Consider the following 21,230-nt stretch of genomic DNA (forward strand, 5'->3'; position numbering starts at 1 on the left):
GTTCTAAAAATCTAGTTTGTAATTGCAAATTATAACATTGCTTCTAGTTTCTCACATACATTAAACTACTTAAGTAAGAAATTCCCTATCAGGCTATTTGTGTGGCTCCAAAAATCAATCTAGGTTTAATATTCCAGCTATTCTAAAGAAATTATATGTGTAGGATAATCAGGCCTCCAGTCACAAATGCCACTGTTATATCATAATTACCACTAGTTCAAAGAAATAATCTTGAATCTAAAATAACATTTACTTTATATTCTAACACCTATCTTTTCAAATATATATATTTAAATCTACCTTTTTTTATCTATATTTCACAGCATAGAATAGAGAGTAAATGAAGTAGTACCTTTTCGGTATCTTCCCAGAAACTCTGAAAAGAATGTTCGGAAGACTAAAAGGAAAAATTAACTGCAGAAAGACCTCCAGACAGGAATAGTGTTTTAATAGCACATCTGTAGAAGCAAGCAATAATTTCTACTTTGAAGCTCTTCATGGCTGGAAGAATTATCTAATTGTAGAATGGATATAGTCATAAATAATTTTTTTTCCAAAGAAATGTCTATCATGAATTTTTTTGGCCTAGATGCTATTAGCAGTACAGTACATAAATCTTTTGAAGTCTCTGGAATATGTGAAGATTTGTGAATAGCCTTTCTATTGAGACACTTTGGGAGTTGTCACATTTATAGGAGAAGACAACTTGACTGCAAGGATGACATGGAAAAGCCTGCATCAATGTGTCTTAATTATGCATTTTCTGCACTGGCAATGCTTAAACCAATTATTTTGCTGCAATTCAAAACCCTTTTCACCAACTCTTCAGTGGACATTTTATTTTCCTTTGACAATTCACTCTTGGACATTTCTCATGATTACTTGTTGACTACATTATTAAAAAAATTTAAAGACATACAAGTAGCCTCCATGGAGTAGTTTTTGGCAAAGTACGTAAATATCTTATTCCAAGACTTCTGAGGAAAGACTACTTGATAATGATCCATAGCACAAGAGATTCTCTTGTGTTACAAGAGAATCTGTAACACAAGTTGCTAGGTTGTTTGGTATATTCACGTATTTTATTTGCTTTAAGCAATATAACTCTAAGGAGAGTACTATATTTATAAATTGGTTTAGGCTGCCTCTGATATAGGATGTCTTTCTTATTTATAAAAACAGTGAATTGAACAAAAAAAGGAAATATTTAAAATTTTAAAAATATCTTAAATATTTTATGCTTTCATAAAATTTCAGAAATGTTATTAAAAATACTGACTTTTTAGTATTGTGCAGTATTTTCCTGAGAGGGAAAGAATAATACTCTTTTAACAAAAATGCCTTAGGTCTCCATCTAGTGGTAGCTTTTCAGTTACTTTGCTGGCATCAAGTGAACATTCACAGAATATCCTCAGAATCCTGAAATAAAGGTAGAATTTTAGACCTCTGCAATTTGAATTTCCTCTCAATCATTCTGAATGTCCATGATTTGATATGATGAGATCTAGAGTGTAAAAACTTTTTTTGTCTGGATTATTATCATTTGTTTTAAATATATTTCTCTAAATATTTTTCATTCAGAACATATTTTTTAAAGAAACAAATTAAAGATCATTAAATACCTGAAGAGTTTTAGAAGCTGAAATAACCCAGTCTGCATAAATTAAGCTCACTGTACTTGGAGCAGTTTCATATTTTTATATTACATCCAGGAGTAGCAATTTTTTTTTTTTTTTTTTAGCATGATTCTGACCTATATACTGGGAAAGCGTTTCCATAGTAGTTGAACTGGAATTTGCATTTTGGTAGATTTGGGAGTTTCCATAGGCATACTTTTTTTGTAATTTCTCTCCAAAAATCTTCAGTAAATCCATTCCCCATTATTGTTTAAAGGTATATGTTTATATTTTCTGTGCATATTTCACATAAGACTTACCAAAACAAAAGCCTGAATAAAGATGACTGACAATAATGGAGATTCAGAAATTTGTTTTTTCTATATATAACCTACCATATTTTAAAAGTGTCTGTCTTTCATTAGCTACTTGTAGTAAGGTGCCCATTAATAAACACCTAGAGAGATTTAGCAAATCCTGGCTGGTGAGATTAATCATAGATAGATAGATAGATGATAGATAGATAGATAGATAGATAGATAGATAGATAGATAGATAGAGGTATATATCTATAGGTATAGATATAGATATATATATAGAGAGATATATATGTTTGAATATTATTACCAAAAGAAAAAAGCAGAATCTTCTGACATAATGTTTTCTTTTTTAAAGCAAATTCATACAATCAAAATTCTGTCTATAAATAATTATTTTTCCCCCATCTAACTTTGGACAACTGACTACTTCTATGGAATTTTGATGAAAAATCTGTTGACATCCAAATCAATGATTTAGAAGTAAATGCTTTATTGGGGAGAGGAAGAGAAAGGGAGAATAAGGGCTTGAGGGCAGTGAATATGTGTATACCCGTTCTTTTTCAAGTTAACGCCTGCCTATCATCTCATACAAGTTTTCACAGGCCAAACTATTTATAATGTACAAAAAAAGATAATTCCTTGTAACAAGAATTCAAAGTGTACATGGAAAAAATCACCACTTTGTAGACCATAAATATCAGAAATCTGTAGAATTTAAAAATACAGAGAAACATGCAGGTGATAATTTAAGAGCAATGAATTATCTGTGAGTAAACTGATAACTATTTTTAAGAAATTGCAAAGGTCGATGAGCATAAAGTCAAAATACCTCAGAAAATTTCTGTACCTAGTAGACAGTGTTTCTTTTAAATTGTATGAAATTATGTGATTGTAAATTTACATTGATAATTATATGACTATAAAATTTAATTAATGGCCTAAATCCTATTTCCAATGGACAGATGGAATTATCTATAGAATTTCCATAGTGATTCAAAACATCCTTCGTCACCCTGAGGTAAAAGTACAGAGCAAGGTGGCAGAATGGGTAAGTGAACTTGTAAAATTTCTTTTTTGGTTTTAAATCATTAACCTCTGGAAATCTGGAAAGTTCCCTACTGTTTGGGTAACTGAATACACAGATCATACTGAAGCATAGATACTATTCATTATAAATGTATAAATCGATATATTAGTAAGGTGTTCTGTATAGAAAGAGAGGTGAATTTGAAAAAAAAGGACTAATAGACTATTAATGTCTAAATAAGGCAGTGTCACACAAATGGAAATGTGTATTGGTAGGTATCTTTATTTATTATTATATCCATATATTTTCAGCACTGTTTTGAAAAGTGTGTTGCTTTTTGTAATTTAATTGTTTGACTGATTCAAAAACCAAAGAGTATTAAAATATATACAGTAGGTCCTTGAATAATACTGTTTCATTCAACGTTGTTCAGTTATAACGTTGATAAGATGCAAAAGAAACTTAACTCTTATTCATATCAGTTAGTCTGTGGTGAAATTGGTTTCATTATACATCATTTCATTTCAACTTGCAGAACCTATTGATAACTTTAAATGAGTACTTACTGTGTTATGAAAATCTTCCACCCATCCTTGTAGCTCACCTGTCTGGAGATCAACCCATTTAGTTGGAAATTACTGTCACTTTTTCTTTGGTTTTCCAGAATTTCTTTGTGCATATAAAAGAAGATTATAGATTCTTACTTTTTCTCCTTTTTACTTTACAAAAGTAACATAGTTTACACACCGTTCTACACTGTACTTATTTTGTTATTCCCAGGTTTGCAATGTTAGTAGATAGAGACCTTTTTAATCTTTTTTTTTTTAAACAGTGCATCAGATTCCATTATGTCACCGTCTATGTAGTATTTATTTAACAAGTTTTCTGTTGATGGATGTTTAGGTTATAATTTATTTAACCTGCATTAAGTTAATGAAAATTTTGGTAATTTCCAATTTAAAAAAAAGTCAATATCTTATTTCTTTTTTATATCTTACAAATACAACCTATGGATTTTTTTCATTTTCTTCTTGATGACAATCTCAGAGTTTAATTTTATACAGGTGTCTATTTTTTGTATTTTCCCCCCTATATACAGCATACTGTGAGACTTTGTACTGCGTTTTATATATAACACTATTACAGTTCAGAGTTTTTGTGAATAAAGTCAGTTGGGTATACATTCTCAAGTAAGAAAAATGGACTTTCTTATATGTGTCTGATAAATGTGTCCTTGGTAACAATAGAAAGTTAAACAATACATTGAGAGGTAGTGGTGACAATATATACATATAATATTAGGATGGTGCAAAACTAATTGTGATTTTTGCAATTATTTTTAACCTTTTAAGCCACAATTACTTTTGCACCAAACTAATGTATTTGAAGAATGATAGGAAAACAGTTTTATTTTTAAACAAGTTGACCACAGGAAACAATAGTATGTGATTAACAACTCTGCTACAAAATTGGGGGTAAAAGTGAAATTCTCCAATAGAAGTCAAAGACAAATATACCATTTACTTTTGGAATAATACATTAGTAAGTAATTTAAACACTAAATGTTTTTAATTTCTAAAGGGAGAGTAGGTTTTACAAAAGAGTATTTCTTGAATCCCATTTTTTTCCAGCATTATTCTTTTTGTTTTTTTTGTCAGAATGTTTTCAAAATATAAAATTGTTTATTTTTGTTCTCAAATAAACCACTTCTAATGTTATGAATCTTGAAAATTAGCAGTCAGTGGAGAATCTGCGTTAGACAGATATAATTTTACATTTGTATTTATTTTATGCATGGTTTTCGATATAGCATCTTTCTCATCTGAAGCTAAACTTGACAGGACACTTTTTCAGTTTAATATACAAGATACTAAAGCAGATCCTGCATAACAGAACATATAAGTAGTGTGTCTGATTCATATTATTACTATTTATAATTTTAAAATATTATTTTAAAATATTTAAGGTGTTAAATTTTAACACTTTTGCTAGAATTTTTAACACTTTTTCCTAAAATTTCCATTCAGTTTTAGAAATGCTTGCTGGGAGGGCTAAATGTGTATATGAAATAAGACCAAAAAACCCCTTAGGCGTGATACATAAATAAGAGAATTTCATGTCAGTCAGGAAATCCTATTTTGTGATTGTATTGAATAATGAATGCATCAAGGAAGATTATTATTTATATTGAGAAAAATCTATTGCTTCATTAAAAAAGTCTGATGCTGAGACCTAGAAAGACTTAAATAATCACATAATAAAATATAATTCTCAATAATCTTGAACTTATTTTTGTTTTGTTTTTTTAAAGGTTTATATTGTTAATTTATAACTTTTCTTACTGCTAACATTCTTGTGAGAGGATAATTACCAGAAAAACATGTTTTACTATGCCTTGATGTCTGTTGAATATAGAATATGGAAGGTGTTTATTGTGCTAATCTTCTCTACATACCTTCTTACAGCTAATTTGGAGGTCCATTATAATATGAGCTAGAGAGGAAAGTGTAGTGTTTACCGACAGACAGAGTTGGGTTCCCATCTGGGATCTGCTATTTCTTAGTTGGGTGACCTTAGGCAAGCTCTTTCATATCTGTGAAGCTCAGTTTCTTCATTTATAAGACGGCAGGGGCAGATAATACCTATCTCATTAGTTATTGTGAGAGTGAAAGGAATAACATTTGTAAAGTTCTTGGCATACAATGATCCAGTAACTGTTATCTTTACCTTACTTTCACTCCTCTAGCTCTCTGGGATTTTTCCCACGGTCTCAGTCCAATAACAACTTATCTTTTGGGAGGGAAGAAACTTGATTCAGATTTTTTTTTTTTTTTAAGCATTACCAAAACTCACCCTTTTCCATTGTATTTTTCAGCTCAATTCAACCTTCCAAAATTGGAACTACACTGTCTATGTGGTTAATATCAGGTAAACGACAGAATGAATTATTTGAGAACTAAAACGTAGTGTCTAATTTAGTACTGCTCTCTCTCTTTCTCTCTGATTCTCCCTACACACAACACACACACACACACACACACACACACACACACACACACATTCATAATCTTTCTCAAACAACTGTATTATGTCATTTCTTTGCACAAAAAACTTTAATGTTATAGCAGTAGTTTTAAAAAATATTTTGATCTTGGATCCCAATAATTGTTTAAAATTTAGCTTGTACTTCCAAAAAATATTTGTGATTTTTAAATAAATTGCATATATGTGTGTTTGAATATGTATTACTTAACCAATATATTATATATTATAATGTATTGCAAATTAAAAGAGGATAATTAAATATTAATAGCAGTTCTGTTAGTTTCTTCTCACACCCAATGGATCACCTAGAGTACCCTTTGGGCTGCATGTACCCCAATTTGGAGATCATTTTTCTATACGACATCTGTAGCCAATTACAAACTAGTTTTTCAAAATTACCTTTCGCTGTTCTTCTATTTAAATATACCACCAACTCCCTAGCAAATCATATCATCTGTATATGCTCCTCTGCACCTGGTTTTCACAGTTTTATACTTAAATTCACTTTCTAAAGTGTATTACATGAACCCTAAGCATATATTCTGTGAACCCAAGAGATATAATAACACAAAGAAATTGAATGGTCAAATGAGTTCAATGAGGACATTGTTAAACGAACGGAAGCAGGTTTCTATATATCAGAACATCTCAGATGCTTTACTATACTAAAATGCATGGTGAATCTTGAAAAGAGAGCAAGGGCATGTAATCACCGAGTTTATTTGACTGTGGAGCTAGGTTGGCTCATGCATATGAAAGAACTAGAACCTCAGAACATACCTTTGGAAGCACTGGCTTAGAATGTGCGTTCTACCTCTTTCTTATACCTCCTCAAATTTTGTAATGAGATGGTGTGGCAGACAAGGTTGATAATGAATATACATGTTTTTATTTATAGCTTTCACCTGAGCACGGGAGAGGACAAGATTAAAGTCAAGAGAAGCATTGTGAATGATCAAAGGTAAAACTGAGAAAGTCTGACTGAAGGTGTAGCACGCTTTCTCTTGTCCTCTGTTTTGACTATCTGGTAAGACCAACGAAAGCAGTGAGACAGGAAAGAACCATTTTAATCACATTGCACATTTAGATTATTTCTTTAACACTAATGCACACTTTTTTTCTTGTAGTCAAAAGTGTAATACAGCAGACTGGATAGAAATATACATCGAATGAAAAATAATTCAGAAGTAGAATATTTAAAATTAGTGAATTCTTAGTTTTATTATTTCCACCTTCAAAGAAAAATAAAATTGTTATAACTTTTGAAAAAGTAAGGTATTTATGTATGATAGCATACAATAATATGGGTAATAGGTGCCACAATATTTCCTGCATTTAAAGCCAACAGCTAATTTTCTGAAGCCTCCTTTTAAATTTGTATCAATATCATGACTCAGGCTGGTAATTTAATGGATATGTCCATCATATATAATCAGTCAGCATATAAAAGCCAGCTGTTTAGAGCACCATATAATGAAAAACAACCTAAACTCCTAAATGGAATACATTTAGTTGTGTTCAAAGTATTATATTGCATCTTTATAGAACACACAAAATATTACTTGAAAAGCAAAAATTCGCATAAGTCTTGCTTCATTTCAATTTAAATTATGGATTTACAATCATAATGATGGAATATATACTTCTTTTCAGGTGATATATTATGAAAAGATAAAAATAAAATTCCATATGAGTGCTGACCAGAGATTTTTCTTTTTTTTTTTTCTTTTTTCTTTTTTCTTTTTCTATTCATGAGAAAAAGATGTCTTTAAAGTTACATTTGAAACGTATTTCTGTATATATTCAACAAACAGGATTCAGCTATCTGATTAGGGACATTTGTTTTTATTTCCTGACATTGTTCCGTTTCCTTTATGATTTGAAGTATAGAGTAATGTATTTTAATACTCCTCGAATATTGTTGATGCTGACAGAACGTTTCTCCTCTACTTAACCAAATAATTTCTTCTCCAACTGTTACTGATAGGTCATATTGAGTCTTGTATCACAGACCCAGCAGCAATCAGGATCGCTTTGCTGGACGCTGTCTAGTGATTAGAACAGCCCTAGGGTAGGGTATCACCAATGGTAGACCCTCCTCAGGAAGTCAGCATTGCCCTTTTTAGTTCACTTACTGTGATTCTTCTACTCCCTGACAATATTAAAATCAGCCAACATTAGTATATGTCAGCACCTCAGAAACTCTTGCAGGAAAGACATTTAAATTTATGGAACTTCAGTTTCCTGTCTGTCAAACCACTGGATAACGTCACAGAAATTATAGGGAGAGTGAAATATGACAATGTATATTGGAAAATTCACACATTTCCTTTTTTTTTTGGTATGAACACTTGACGTTGTTTAAAGATGTATTCTTACAGTCTTTCCCCACTCTCTTTTTTTCTACTTTCTAATGCTCCTGATAAACCTTTGTAGTCTCTCATAGTTTTTCTTAAAACCATAGTCCACTAGTTTTACACACACACTTTTTTCCAAACATTTCCTTTCAGTTAGATTGTAACACAACACACACCATAGCTTCAGATAACACTATCATACTCTATCGCCTAGACAGACAGGAAACCAAAGTCACAGAGACTGGTTTATTCAAAGAAAGAATGACTGATGGTAACAACAGATAGAACTTGACTTTGTAGAACTATAAATAGTTTCAGTTTTCAGGATGAGAGAGGAAAACAATCCAGATAAGACCTGTGACAATTCATGGTCATTCTTGAATTGCTGAATTTGGTATTCAATATCATCCACAATACATTATGCTAATTATGTTCTCAATATTCAAGAGAAGTAAAGGTCACAATTCGAACTGAGAGAGCTTAGTAATGGCAAAGCTTATCTTCCAATGATAATTTAATCAAGGGATACTTTTTTTCTTAGGCCATGTTAAAAATTTAGTTATCACAGTTCATTATATTCACATCTATGTTTATCTCATCCTGAAATATGGCTTACATCTGAATATTAAGCAGTAGATCATTTTAGAGGTGAATCGCCCTTCAGAATGAATTATGAAGACAGTAGAGCATTTTGTCTTTGAGATTAGAATAGATACTTTGGGAAAAATTAGAGCTATTCTTATTTTCATCTAACCTTCAATAGAAAATGTTTTACTAATTTTTTTCTTTTCTTTCAGGGCCACAAATATATTAATACTCGATTTCATTTTCATTGATAACCAAAGAATTTCATAATAAAATATGGCATGGTTTTCCACTGAGTAGCTTTATAGTTATTTCAAAAACAATGCTACTGCTTTGACTTTGGCATGTGGACATTAACTGATATTGATGATATAATGCCTTACTCATATTCATTTATCCTCACAATATAAAGAAGGAAGTTCTATTGTAAACCCAGAGCTTGCACATATAAAGGAAAAATGTTACCCTCTACCTGACAAAATAATGTCACTTAACTTTACCTCAATGTTGAATTAATAGTTTTGATTTCTGTAACTGACTATAGCTAGGATTGTGATTCATCAGAAAATTATATTACTTCAAATTGTAGAGCCAGAGTTTTGATGGGGCCTTTAGGATACATTTCTGTTTCCCATAGAGATATTTCCTTCTTAAAGACATTCAAGGTCAGACAGTCTACAAACTTCTTCAGTAATATGCTGGCCAATCATTGAGTATATTTTGAGTACTTAGTTCGTAACTTTTCCCCATGCAAAGTACTTGCAAATGCTTTACTGAGATGGCAAATTGTTTCTTACAATTCTCAAGAAATTGTAACACATTTGTAAACAATAACACTTAATAATCTCAAAAGTGTAATGATTAGTTTAATCAAATTAGTTGAAATTTAATTTTTCTAAAATCCTTTATTTTTGTCTATAAAAATGTAGAATTAATCATAAGTATGTCTTTTTCTTGCATGCTTGCTATTAAATTTTACTAAAAATGTTTCTCAAAATAAATGGGATGATGTGATCTGATGTGATAGAATTATACATGCAATATCCTATAAAATTATTTAAATAGAGACATTTTCAGTACTACCATTTATGCAGCAACAGAAACTTATGAATGTCTTCGCATATTTTTTTAGTCTCAACACTTTATGATCATCCCTCTTAACTACTATATCCAAATGGTCTATTTTTTTTACCAAAAAAAAAACAAACCAAAAAAACAACCAACCCAACAACAGTTCTATCTACAATGTTTTCCTAGGTTGGTGATTTGGGCCCTTCTAGTTTACAATGCTACCAACAATCTCAATTTAGAAGGAAAAGTCATTCAGCAGAAGCTCTTGAAAAGTAATGAGTCCCTGGATGACGGCTTGAGGCTATATACAGTGAACGTGAGGCAACTGGGTGAGTGCCTTTAATATTTTTTTTATAATATGCGTTTTATATAACTATTAGGTTTAATTGAAACAACAAAAATATTCGTCCTATGTGTGTTGTTTATTTAAAGCTATTTTTTCTGTTGATGAAATTCATCATAGTGGTGACGTTGTAGCAAATCGATACCTATGAATCTAAGGGAATGAAAGAGGCAGAGGAGAGTTTATACTCTCTTTTGGCCAGTGTGGGGGAGGGGGGCTGGGGTGGTATTATGATAATACAAAGAGTCTGAGCACAATGCCAGGATAGTCTTGACCAGAACTGGCTTCAACTTTAGGAATAAAGAGTGTATATATATGTGCATATGGAAACTCTAATGAGGTAAATCTTATAAAAGGAATTGGTATAAAACATTTCCTCCTCTACCGGATCTGTCTCCATTAAAGAATGACACCACTGTCTTCACTGGAATAGGCCAAAAAACTGGGAGTTATCCAGGACCTAGATTCAAATCTTCCCTAGCCACCATTTACATTCTAAACTCCAGCCACATGCGTGGTACTGCGTGCACCTCCCCAAACCTGCCCTCTCTCTTATGCTTCCTTTGTATATCTTTGCCCAAGCTGCCCTTCTCTACTCTCACCATCTACCTGCTCATCACCTATGTAGTGTTAAAGACAGCCCAAAGCCACCCCTTCTATGAAGCCTTTTCTGATGTCACTTGTATGGACAGATCTCAGTGCCTTGAGGCCCCACTTCCTGCTGCCCAGATACCTAGAGCACCATGGACATTAGGAGACCAGAGTATTTAACTGGACCTATTTGTGTTATATGTATTTCCTTTAAACAGGAATTTCCTCTGGCTTAAGAACAAATCTTATTTTTCTTTAACTTCCCACCTCTTCCCAGGACCCAGCACATTCCCCAGCACTTAGATACTTAAATAAATAAATGAAGGAGGTTTGATAGGCAAAGTTTAGAAAAGCAAATGATCAAAAATCTGGACAACAAAAGCAAAGCTATTGTTCTAATGTTATTATATAATTACAACTATATTATGATTAGGTACATTAGTGGAGATCAAAAGAAAATTTTGACACTTTTCCTTAAACACACGGCAGGAGGTTGAAGTAGGGGAAGCAACTATATTCCTCAGCCTCTAAAAACCGTGATTATGACTGAGACCAGAATCACAGTGTAATAAAGGAGCCGGCATCTTAGCTTCTACAGGGAACCACCCATCTCTAATGTGTCAACATACACATTTACAAAGAACTCACAGAGATGGAGGAATGCAAGTCATCATCAACAGTTTCTGAGCATCTGTGGGAAATTGCTTGTTCCTTTACAAGCAGGGCTTCTTGGGGGTGAGGACATACAAATGTTACCCTTTCACACATAGGCGTCTTCACAAAGAAGTAGCTTGACCAATGGTAGTTTATATATGATGAAGTAGCCCTGTGAGGACTAACTGTTTCTCTGTCCCCAGTGGCTGAGGAATCCCAGAACAACTCTCTCTGCATACTTAGACATGTTAATTTATACCGCTTAATTTAAATCCTACACTCTATTGTTTTTTTGCAAGTGGTTCTGTGAAGAAAAGTTTCTACCAACTGAAAAAAAAAAAGAGTCAAATCCTGACAATTTTAAGGCTCAGAATAAGATGGAAAGGTTATTGAAATGTTAAAAAATTGGTGACTGCGATACTGATTCCCAATGGTCTGATATAACTTGCTATTTTTCAGTACTGAGATACAAGATTTTGTTGTTGTTGATATATTGCTTTTATTTTGATATTTTTGAAATTGTAAATTATTTATGGCATGACACTGACCCAAGGAGTTCTCAAACAACCGGTGGGATGATTTGAGGATGAAGGTGTATGTGTAAGGTGGTGAAGATGGCTCACAGGTGTCTTCTTGCCATTTCCCCAGCAGACTTCCGGGTAGAAGATGCTTTAAGAACAACTGGAGATTTTTCCATGAAATATGCTCGCAATTCAGTGATAATACTATGGAGACACTCTTTTGAAAAATAAGATCAGTGGGGAATTTACATTTTGAATATTTCAGGACGATTTTCATTTTGTGTAGTGTGTATTTCTTGAATAAATCTTTCTTTTACTGATTTTATCTACTAGTGATTTACATTAGAATCATAATGTATGTTATGTGTTATGCTCATGTAAATATGTGGTTTTATTTGATGGTTTTGTAAGCTGTAATAACTTTTGTATCTGAAATGCATTAAATGTTTATTTTTGCATAACTTCTAAATTTTTACAAATTCTGAACATAAAAGCCTAATATTTTAGTATTACATAAAATAAATACGTAATTACCAGCATGGTTGTTTTGCTCTCATCTTGTACTTCTAACTTCAAAGAATAGATTAATATTTCTCATGTTGGTTCTTATTTTCACATAGCTTTTTGTATTGCCGAGGAAGAGCCCAAGGGCTATCGATGGCCACTTATCACACCATCTGAATATAAGCTTCCTTGTCCAGGGAAGAGGAACTATTCTGCTTCACGGATATGGTAATACTTTCATTGACTCTTGCCAGCAAACTCCATGTCATCTATCTTCCCAGGGTTCTTATGCATGTTGCACCACGGTTCCCAGGCATTATGTATTGTTTAGAAAGAAGGGCAGGAATCTCTGTGTGTGCCAAAATCATACACACCACAGGGGGTAAAGATGAGGCAGGTAGATTACCAATACAAGCATTTTTATTCCAAGAAACATGCTAATTTCACCTTTTCCAAAGATGGAGAAATTTGGAAAGAGAGAAGCACCAGGTATATGGATGAACCAAGCCAGCTCACAGCCTTTGAACATACCTCTGAAATTCTAAGACTTTTAAGCTATTTGGAGTGGCTACTTTTGGAGAGGGATGAGGCAGCAAAAGAGAGAATAAAGGCAGGATCCATGTTAGGGCGGTCTTCTAATGGACGCTGTCAGTGTGTAGATTTTCCCTAAATGTTGAACAGAAACCTCAGACAGGTCAACTGCAAGTCAATTCCAGTTCTTCACCCTCTACCTTCTCTCTAAGTAGAGTTCTCTTGGTGGAGGAATTCAGAAACTGGAACTGCCCAAGTAGAAATACCATGTTTCCCCAAAAATAAGACCTAGCTGGACCATCAGCTCTAATAGAGCAAAAATTAATGTAAGACCTGGCATTATATTATATTATATTATATTATATTATACCCAGTAATATCTATATATATACATATACACAAATATATATATTATATTATCCCCAGTATACCCAGTATTATATTATATTATATTATATTATATTATACCCAGTAATATCTATATATATACATACACACAAATATATATATATATATATATACACACATATACACAAATATATATATTATATTATCCCCAGTATTATATTATATTATATTATATTATACCCGGTCTTATATTAAAATAAGACCGGGTCTTATATTAATTTTTGCTCCAAAAGATGCATTAGAGCTGTTGATCCGGCCAGGTCTTATTTTCGGGGAAACATGGTATAATAGTTTGAACCTACTGCTGTGTTTGACACGTGGTAAGGAGGAAATAGGGGGGTATAGAGACTTAAGACTTGAGGGTGAAACATGGGTCTACCTCTTCCTGGCTGAGAGACCTTGGAAAATTCCGTGACTTATCTTAGTCTTTTTCCTCATCTATAAAACATGGACTATAATCTGCTTTACAGAGTTATGTGAAATGAACATCAGATTTTATCTAGAAAGTTCTTAAAGCAGTACTTGACCCATGTTACCAAATATGCCTTTAACCTTAGTTACCTGATGTATCCTAGGTTAGGCTACAGGCTCTTGCTAGTATTTTGTTTTCCATGATTCATGCACCTGATTTTTTTTCCAATAAGAATGTTTAATGAGTTTAATTTCAATGAATTACAGTTTTATTTTCAAATGAAACTTACCTAGATATCAAGGCAAATTCTAAACCTTTTTATTAACTAATTTTGCCATTTATAATGTCATATATGCCAAATATGTGAAATATCTTTTTTTCTTTCATAGTTATCATGACCCTGTCAACACATCTTTAGCCTACTGGGGGCCTCCTGACATCTCCAATTGTTCAAGTAAGTGAGCAATTTTTCTTTGGTTCTGAAAGACAAATTGAAATGGCCTCATACTCCATGGTTTTCATCCTATTCAGACACATTCTTCTGCTGTGATACTATTGTAATATTAAAAGCTAGGCAAATGATTATTTCTCTTACTTAGAAGATGCTGTTTTTTCTCATTCTGCCTCTCCTTCATTCTGAAGGAGATTAAAAATAGAAAATTTTAGAGAATATTTAAAAATAATATACCAGTTGATATTTGCATTGATGTTTTATAGTTTTCAATTATTTTTTAAACCACAAATGTACACTTAGTCAGTGATATTGGGTGCATTTCTCTTAGAACTATGTGTGAATATTGGTCCCTTTAGCTGTTTGGTCCCCTTAGCTATTTGTTGGTCCCTTTGGTTATTTACTTAAATTTCTCAAAAGCACAATTTGTATATTACTAAAGAGAGAAGTTAGTCTCTTTATGTGAAGAAATACTTTGGTGAAGTTTGTTATTAGGCTTTATACACAGAAAACCTGCCTGATTTCCTGCTTCAACTATGAAGTGAAATATCACACTATATTTTGGATCCTGAAAATGCTCAAAAAACAGTAAAACTCTGCGTGTTATTTCTTCTGCCTTTCTGTAGGGGAAGCAAATGAAGTTGCCAATCAGATTTTAAATTTAACTGGTGATGGGCAGACCTTAAATTCAGCCAATATTACCAGCATTGTAGAACAGGTCAAAAGGATTGTGAATAAAGAAGAAAACATTGATATAACTCTTGGCTCAACTTTAATGAATATATTTTCTAATATCTTAACCAGTCCAGACAGTGACTTGCTTGAATCTTCTTCTGAGTAAGTTTTGTTTTGTTTTGTTTTTCCTTCTGGAGAGTAAAATTTATTGGATGCATGTGTTGTTACATAATTTGTCATACATGTGAATGTTTGTTGCTCCTACTTCATAGTTTAAATCTCTAGGAAATCCATTGATGTTTCTCAAGATCATTCACAAAATGAACTTCTTTATTTATTTATTTTTGTAGATAATAATTTACAAAATGATTAGAATTGTCATCTGGCAAGATATTGAATAGTCTCAGAAAATCATAATCAGCATTTCATTTTCATTTGAAAAGTGTTAACTGAGGTTAATTCAAAAGATGAGGAAACTATCACAAATATTAATTGATGACACTTTTTTTTGTTTGCAAAGGAGACACTTATCATTTAATTCATATCTTTTAGACATAACTTAGTCACTATGAGTCGCTGTCCTATGAACTGTGGCATAGAATTGCCACAGCTATGTGATTCTTATACTTCTGGAATGAAAATGCCTGGGGCAGGGAGAAAATGTACCCATTTTTATACAATTCAATTTGTATCCAATTATTTTATTTAATGTATTAATATTAAGATATTTAACTTTTTCAATTTCCTTCCTTTCAACCAAATTTCTTTGATGAAAATTTTATATTTGTTAAGATGAATTATGACATAGGTAACTTACCTTATCTACATAGTAATTATAAACTAATTTTTACAGTGTCTTACGGTTCAAAACTTTACTGCATTATTTTCTTTGGTTCTGACTCAGTTATGAAGTTGGAAGGGTATTTTTCATATGAAGAAAGAAAGGCTAAGATTTAGTTGTTGATTTTCCTTAAAGCATTATTTCTCTTGAGGATGCATTATCACTGTGATTCTATGTATTAACTGCTATTTTTGTGGTTTGGTGTAATTTTGTGAGTGTTCATGTTAAAATCAGACAATTTAAACACAATTTTTTTTGGTTTGTATTTTGTCTTGCTAATCATATGTGTGTAAGTACCTAAACCATGTTATTTAATGGTGGTATTACTTGTCATTTCTTTAGAGCTTTAAAAACAATTGATGAATTGGCCTTCAAAATAGACCTAAATAGCACATCACGTGTGAATATTACAACTCGGAATTTGGCTCTTGGAGTATCATCCCTATCTCCAGGAACCAGTGAAATGTTAAATTTTAGCATCAGTCTTCCAAGCAATAATGAATCGTATTTCCAGGTAATGAGATAGTGGTTTCTTTAACTTTGATTAATTAGACAGGTCAGAACTTCCTGATCACCTACCAGTTGCTCTTCAAGGAGATATACTGGTCCAAGGAGTGACAGGCAGGTCCAAATGCTGACTAAGGTTAATGGTAGCATAACCATAAGGTATGTGGGCACATAGAGGAGGCATGTTTTCAGAAGCTAGGTGGTAACTTACTTTCTACAAGAGGTGATAGTAGGGCTAAGTATTAAAGTATGAGCGGAGGCCACCCTGTTGGGTACAGGGGTTGGGGATAAGTTCAGTGAGAAGAAAGAGCTTTATTAAGGGCCCAAAGGTGGGACGAATCATGGTATATTCTCTGATGGTAGCTCTCCCAGATGTGTGTAATAATCACACACCTGGCAAACTTGTCAAAACAGATTGTGGGATCCCATTACCAGAGATTGCAATCTAATCAGTCCAAGGTGGAACTCTAAATTGCAGTTTTAACAAGTTCCCATGTGTGGCTGATACTGCTGGTCAGAAGATTCTACTTTGAGAACCAGTGATGTAGAAGGCTATAAAGGACAGGTGATGGTGAGGCTGGACGAGAAAGCTGGGGTCAGAAGAAGGCTGGAAAGCCTCTTTGACCTGTTCAAGTGACACTTCAGCAAATAATTTTCAAGTTCCTACTGTGTGTTAGACAGTGTTAACCACGTGGGCAAATGAAATGATTGAAACGTCATCCTTGACATGGGAGAATGCACAAGTAGCATGTAATACTTCTTAACTGTGGAGAAAACCCAAGATAAAATATTTTAAAATCTAGATATGAAGAACTTTATTTTGCTTTAGACTCGGGCTCTTTGGAGTAATTTTGTTTGGCATTTTAAGAGTGAAAACTCAGTCAGTCTCAGTCTCATTCCAAGTCCATTTGCAAGAAAACACTCTTTGGCCTGATCTGTGGGTTCAATAAAAATGACATCCAAGAGTGTTCGTGAAACTTCAGCTGCTTTCTCTATGTGGAGATACTCATTCTCAGCAATCAAATACATTAACTCCAGCCATTTTTTTGATAGTTATTTTTCACTGTGTGTTTTGAGGAAAGCTCAAAATCCATGAGGTATACATCTAAGTCTTATACTTGAAAATATTAACTGATTTGTAGATATCTCACTTGCCTTAGTTAAATTCAGCACATTTTCTGCTTTGCCACATTTGCAAACCTCAATGAGATCTACACCTTTGTCTACAGGGATTCACCAGGAGGGCAGGGACTGTGGTAGAGGTTAAGGGAAGTCCTGGTCCTAACCAAGGTGCTACTTATAGTTATTCTCCTGCCTTTCTCAGTATGTAAAGTAAATTTATCATTGCAATTTAACTGTGATTACTCAACCAATATATCTCTTTGTGTGACAGATGGATTTTGAGAGTGGACAAATGGATCCATTGGCTTCTGTAATTTTGCCTCCAAGCTTACTTAAGAATTTAAGTCAGGAATATTCTGTATTAGTTAAAAGAGCACAGTTTACTTTCTTCAATAAAACTGGACTTTTCCAGGTAAGTGTTCATTAAATTATTTTCAATTGCAAATTGAGTTTCTCTGTTCAAAAGGAAAATGAAAGTTTAGATTCTTTGAAAATATATCCAGAGGTAGAAAAATTAACCTACTGTACTTTGAAAAATGAAAAAAATTAACATAATTGTTTAAATATTTTATTACAAATAACTACATGAGTATCAACAGATGTGTTCATTTAAGTTTTTTTTTAAATAAATCAGATATTAGATTAAGACTGGCATGATATAATTAGAAATGGAATTCATAGAGAAGTTACTATTTGTCATAACTTTTGTTAAATATGTTATACTCTCCAGCAATTTAAACCTTTGGAGTTAAAGAAATCGTGTGCCAAAGGAAAGGTCTTGTTTTGTTTTGCTTTAATTCAGCGGGAAGCACTGTTTACATAATGAGCAGCATTCTTGGCTTTAATCAGTTTTCCCATTAGTATTTCAAATGACCTTTGGCCTTCACACATTCCCAGAGTAGGGTGGCATTGTGCTAAGCACATATTATCATTTTTATTGGCATCATTTCTAGATACTAGGAAATCCACTGCCAGCAAACACTGGTGACCTCTGGTTCCCTTTGAAAGTACAACCCGATCTAGAGCAGTTTTACTCAGCCTTTTTCTAAAAAAAATAAAAGTTATCTATTAAACTGGAGATACCAGTATATATCAAACAATGAGACCTATGTAAGAGAAAGTGGCAAGTCTCAAGGAAAGTAGACTACTGGATTCTAATAGATCTGCCCTATATGTCACATGTGGAAGAATGACAAAGTAGGCTGCATGTAGGTAAAAGGAATACCATGGAATAGTTTATGGTAATTCCAAAACTTTAAAATTGTATCAACAAGAGTCTTAGGAACAATCTGTATAAAAAATTTTGAGTAGATTAAGAGTGCAATTACATCTAATTACTCTGAAGGATTTAATAGCCACAAACACATAAAACTGCATTTGTTAAAATTATTTGAGGCTTACAATCATGTCACCTTTAAAAACAATAACAAACGTGCAACAGGTGTCACAGAATGTGAATGATGGGGCAGACACGGGTGGTCCCTTCAGAGGAGAGGTTGAGCCCAGTGGGAAGAGTTTGGGACAACTCTTAATAAGACTCTGTCTTTGTTTCATTTTGAGTCTTATCTTCTCCACACCATCTTTTCCTTCTCCTTTGGCATTTTCTAGTCACTGTTGTTATTAGGAAATGTGTTTGATTTTTAAAGTCAGTTTATCATAGAGTAAAAGAAATTTAAGGGTTCTATAGTTCTCCCCTCACATAGTGAACAAAATACAAGTTTTCTTTTTTTAAGAAAGCCGCAGCCGACCTTATTGAGAATGCCCATACAAAAGTAATAAAAAGCTGTATTCTGGATGCTGAGATGTATTTGGCATGTAAAAAATCCTGCAATTATTCCAAAACAACTGACTCTATACGCTGCAATAGAGAATTTCAGGAGGTTTGACAAGAAACACAATGGGAAGAAGAAAGGCTATCTCGTGGGACAGATATTCTGTCAGTTCTAATCATTTTGCCCACAGATTCACTAATTTTGTTTTCTGACAAGCTTGTTTCTGACGTGGAAGCTACAGATGCCAGCAAGTATGCAATCAGAGAAGGCAGACATTCTGGTTGGGCCTTTAATCCAGTAGAATTACAGTTAGTATAAATTAGTAAACACGTCAGGCTGTTGGCACGGATATGAAAGATGAATTGTTTTTAATTTGTCACACCATATTTTCTTCATACTTCTCTGAAGGAAAACGACTTCATCTATTTTCTAGGGTAGGGAAGTGATATTATTGTTTCACAGCTTTTCATGAGTTTATGGGTTTTATGGGTTTTATTTATTTATGGGTTTGCGTTGTTTCAGATGTTAACTGGCTGGCATCAGTCACAGCAATCAAGAATGAAGTTTTATGAACTGCCTCACGACATTGGCTCCTCATGTTCTCTCAATGTATTATAATAAGGAAAAGAGCAAAGCTTTTTCAGGAAAGCCAGCAGTTTGAGCTTATAAACAGGATGTTCTATAATTGAAGATCTTAATAAAGATCCTAAGTGTCAAAAACGCTGACGGTTTGCTTAATTTGGAGCAGCAAAATAAAATACACGTGTGTACTTTTGACTAATACACAATTTCTTTTTCTTTAAAATGTTGTCAAAACCAAGAAAGGCACCTTAGTGAGTTATGTGATGGCATGCAGTATTGGAAACATTACTATCCAGAATCTGAAGGATCCAGTTCGAATTAAAATCAAACATACAAGAAACCAGGTAAGAAAATCTACAAATAACAATAGAGCAGAGGCAGACGATTTCAGGGAAATGGGAGGCCATTTTTTATACATGACATGAAAAGAGGTAACTGACACTTTTTTTGAGGGGGACAATTTTCCAAAAAGGGGACAATAGCTCATCAAGTCCTATTCTAAGGTCACGGTAAATGGTGGCAACTAAGAGAGATTAGTCTTACCTAGCATTCAATAGTTGGAAGGAGAATGGGAGTGAAGAAAAGGGCCATTATTTCTAAAAAAAAAACGACATTTTTTACTTGAGATCAATTAGATGCAGTTGTACAATCATACCATTAAAGGTTTGGGTTGTTGTGGGTTTTTGTGTGTGAGTGTGTTTTTAAGACGTCAAAAATCACTGCTAGCGGGAAAGAGGCTTGACTTATTTTGGGGGCGGTTAGCAGTTGTCTAAAATCTTGGCAAAGGTTACTTTTTTAATTGCTTCATTACCCTTGCTATCATCTGTTTATTTGATCAAAATTATATGGGCATTTGTATTGTCCTGGTGGCCCAGGCATAGGTTTTTCTCTTTTATGGAGGGTCCCAGTCACGATTCTGCCATTTATTAGGCAAGGCAGGAAGGCGGGTAGGAAGTGAACTGGCTGATAAGGACTAAGGCTTGGACGTTAAGTCATCTAAGAACTAGCTCTGCTTTGTCACGAATCCCTCTGCCCTCCTTGTTTTACCCTTTGGCCTCTTTTGTTTCAGCTCCTTCATCCATAAAGAATTTTTTTTTAATGTGGTAAAATATATATAACCCAATTTACTGTTTTAACTATTTTTAAGGGCACAGTTCAGTCACATTGAACACATTCACATTGTTCTGCAACCATCATCCCATCCACCTCCAGAACTGTTTCATATTCCCCAACTGAAACTGTGTACCGATTAAACAACTCCCCATTACCGCCCCCCGCACCAGCCCCTGGCAGCC

At 33.3% G+C, this 21,230-nt stretch overlaps 1 protein-coding gene across 7 annotated transcripts in view; it reads left to right on the forward strand.

Moving 5' to 3' along the window:
• ADGRG6 (adhesion G protein-coupled receptor G6) overlaps positions 1 to 21,230 on the forward strand; it is a 134,131-nt gene that overhangs the window by 81,874 nt on the left and 31,027 nt on the right. For all 7 annotated transcript variants that reach the window (XM_019756637.2, XM_019756631.2, XM_019756635.2 and 4 more), the window contains 10 exons: positions 2,899 to 2,984; positions 5,839 to 5,891; positions 6,907 to 6,969; positions 10,208 to 10,350; positions 12,751 to 12,862; positions 14,375 to 14,439; positions 15,063 to 15,273; positions 16,295 to 16,466; positions 17,853 to 17,993; positions 20,175 to 20,279. In XM_019756637.2, the coding sequence (XP_019612196.2) occupies positions 2,899 to 2,984; positions 5,839 to 5,891; positions 6,907 to 6,969; positions 10,208 to 10,350; positions 12,751 to 12,862; positions 14,375 to 14,439; positions 15,063 to 15,273; positions 16,295 to 16,466; positions 17,853 to 17,993; positions 20,175 to 20,279 (1,151 nt within the window). The remainder of the gene's footprint in view (positions 1 to 2,898; positions 2,985 to 5,838; positions 5,892 to 6,906; positions 6,970 to 10,207; positions 10,351 to 12,750; positions 12,863 to 14,374; positions 14,440 to 15,062; positions 15,274 to 16,294; positions 16,467 to 17,852; positions 17,994 to 20,174; positions 20,280 to 21,230) is intronic.

The sequence above is a fragment of the Rhinolophus sinicus genome, linkage group LG05 (assembly GCF_036562045.2).
Source record: "Rhinolophus sinicus isolate RSC01 linkage group LG05, ASM3656204v1, whole genome shotgun sequence".
In the NCBI taxonomy this organism is placed as follows: domain Eukaryota; kingdom Metazoa; phylum Chordata; class Mammalia; order Chiroptera; family Rhinolophidae; genus Rhinolophus; species Rhinolophus sinicus.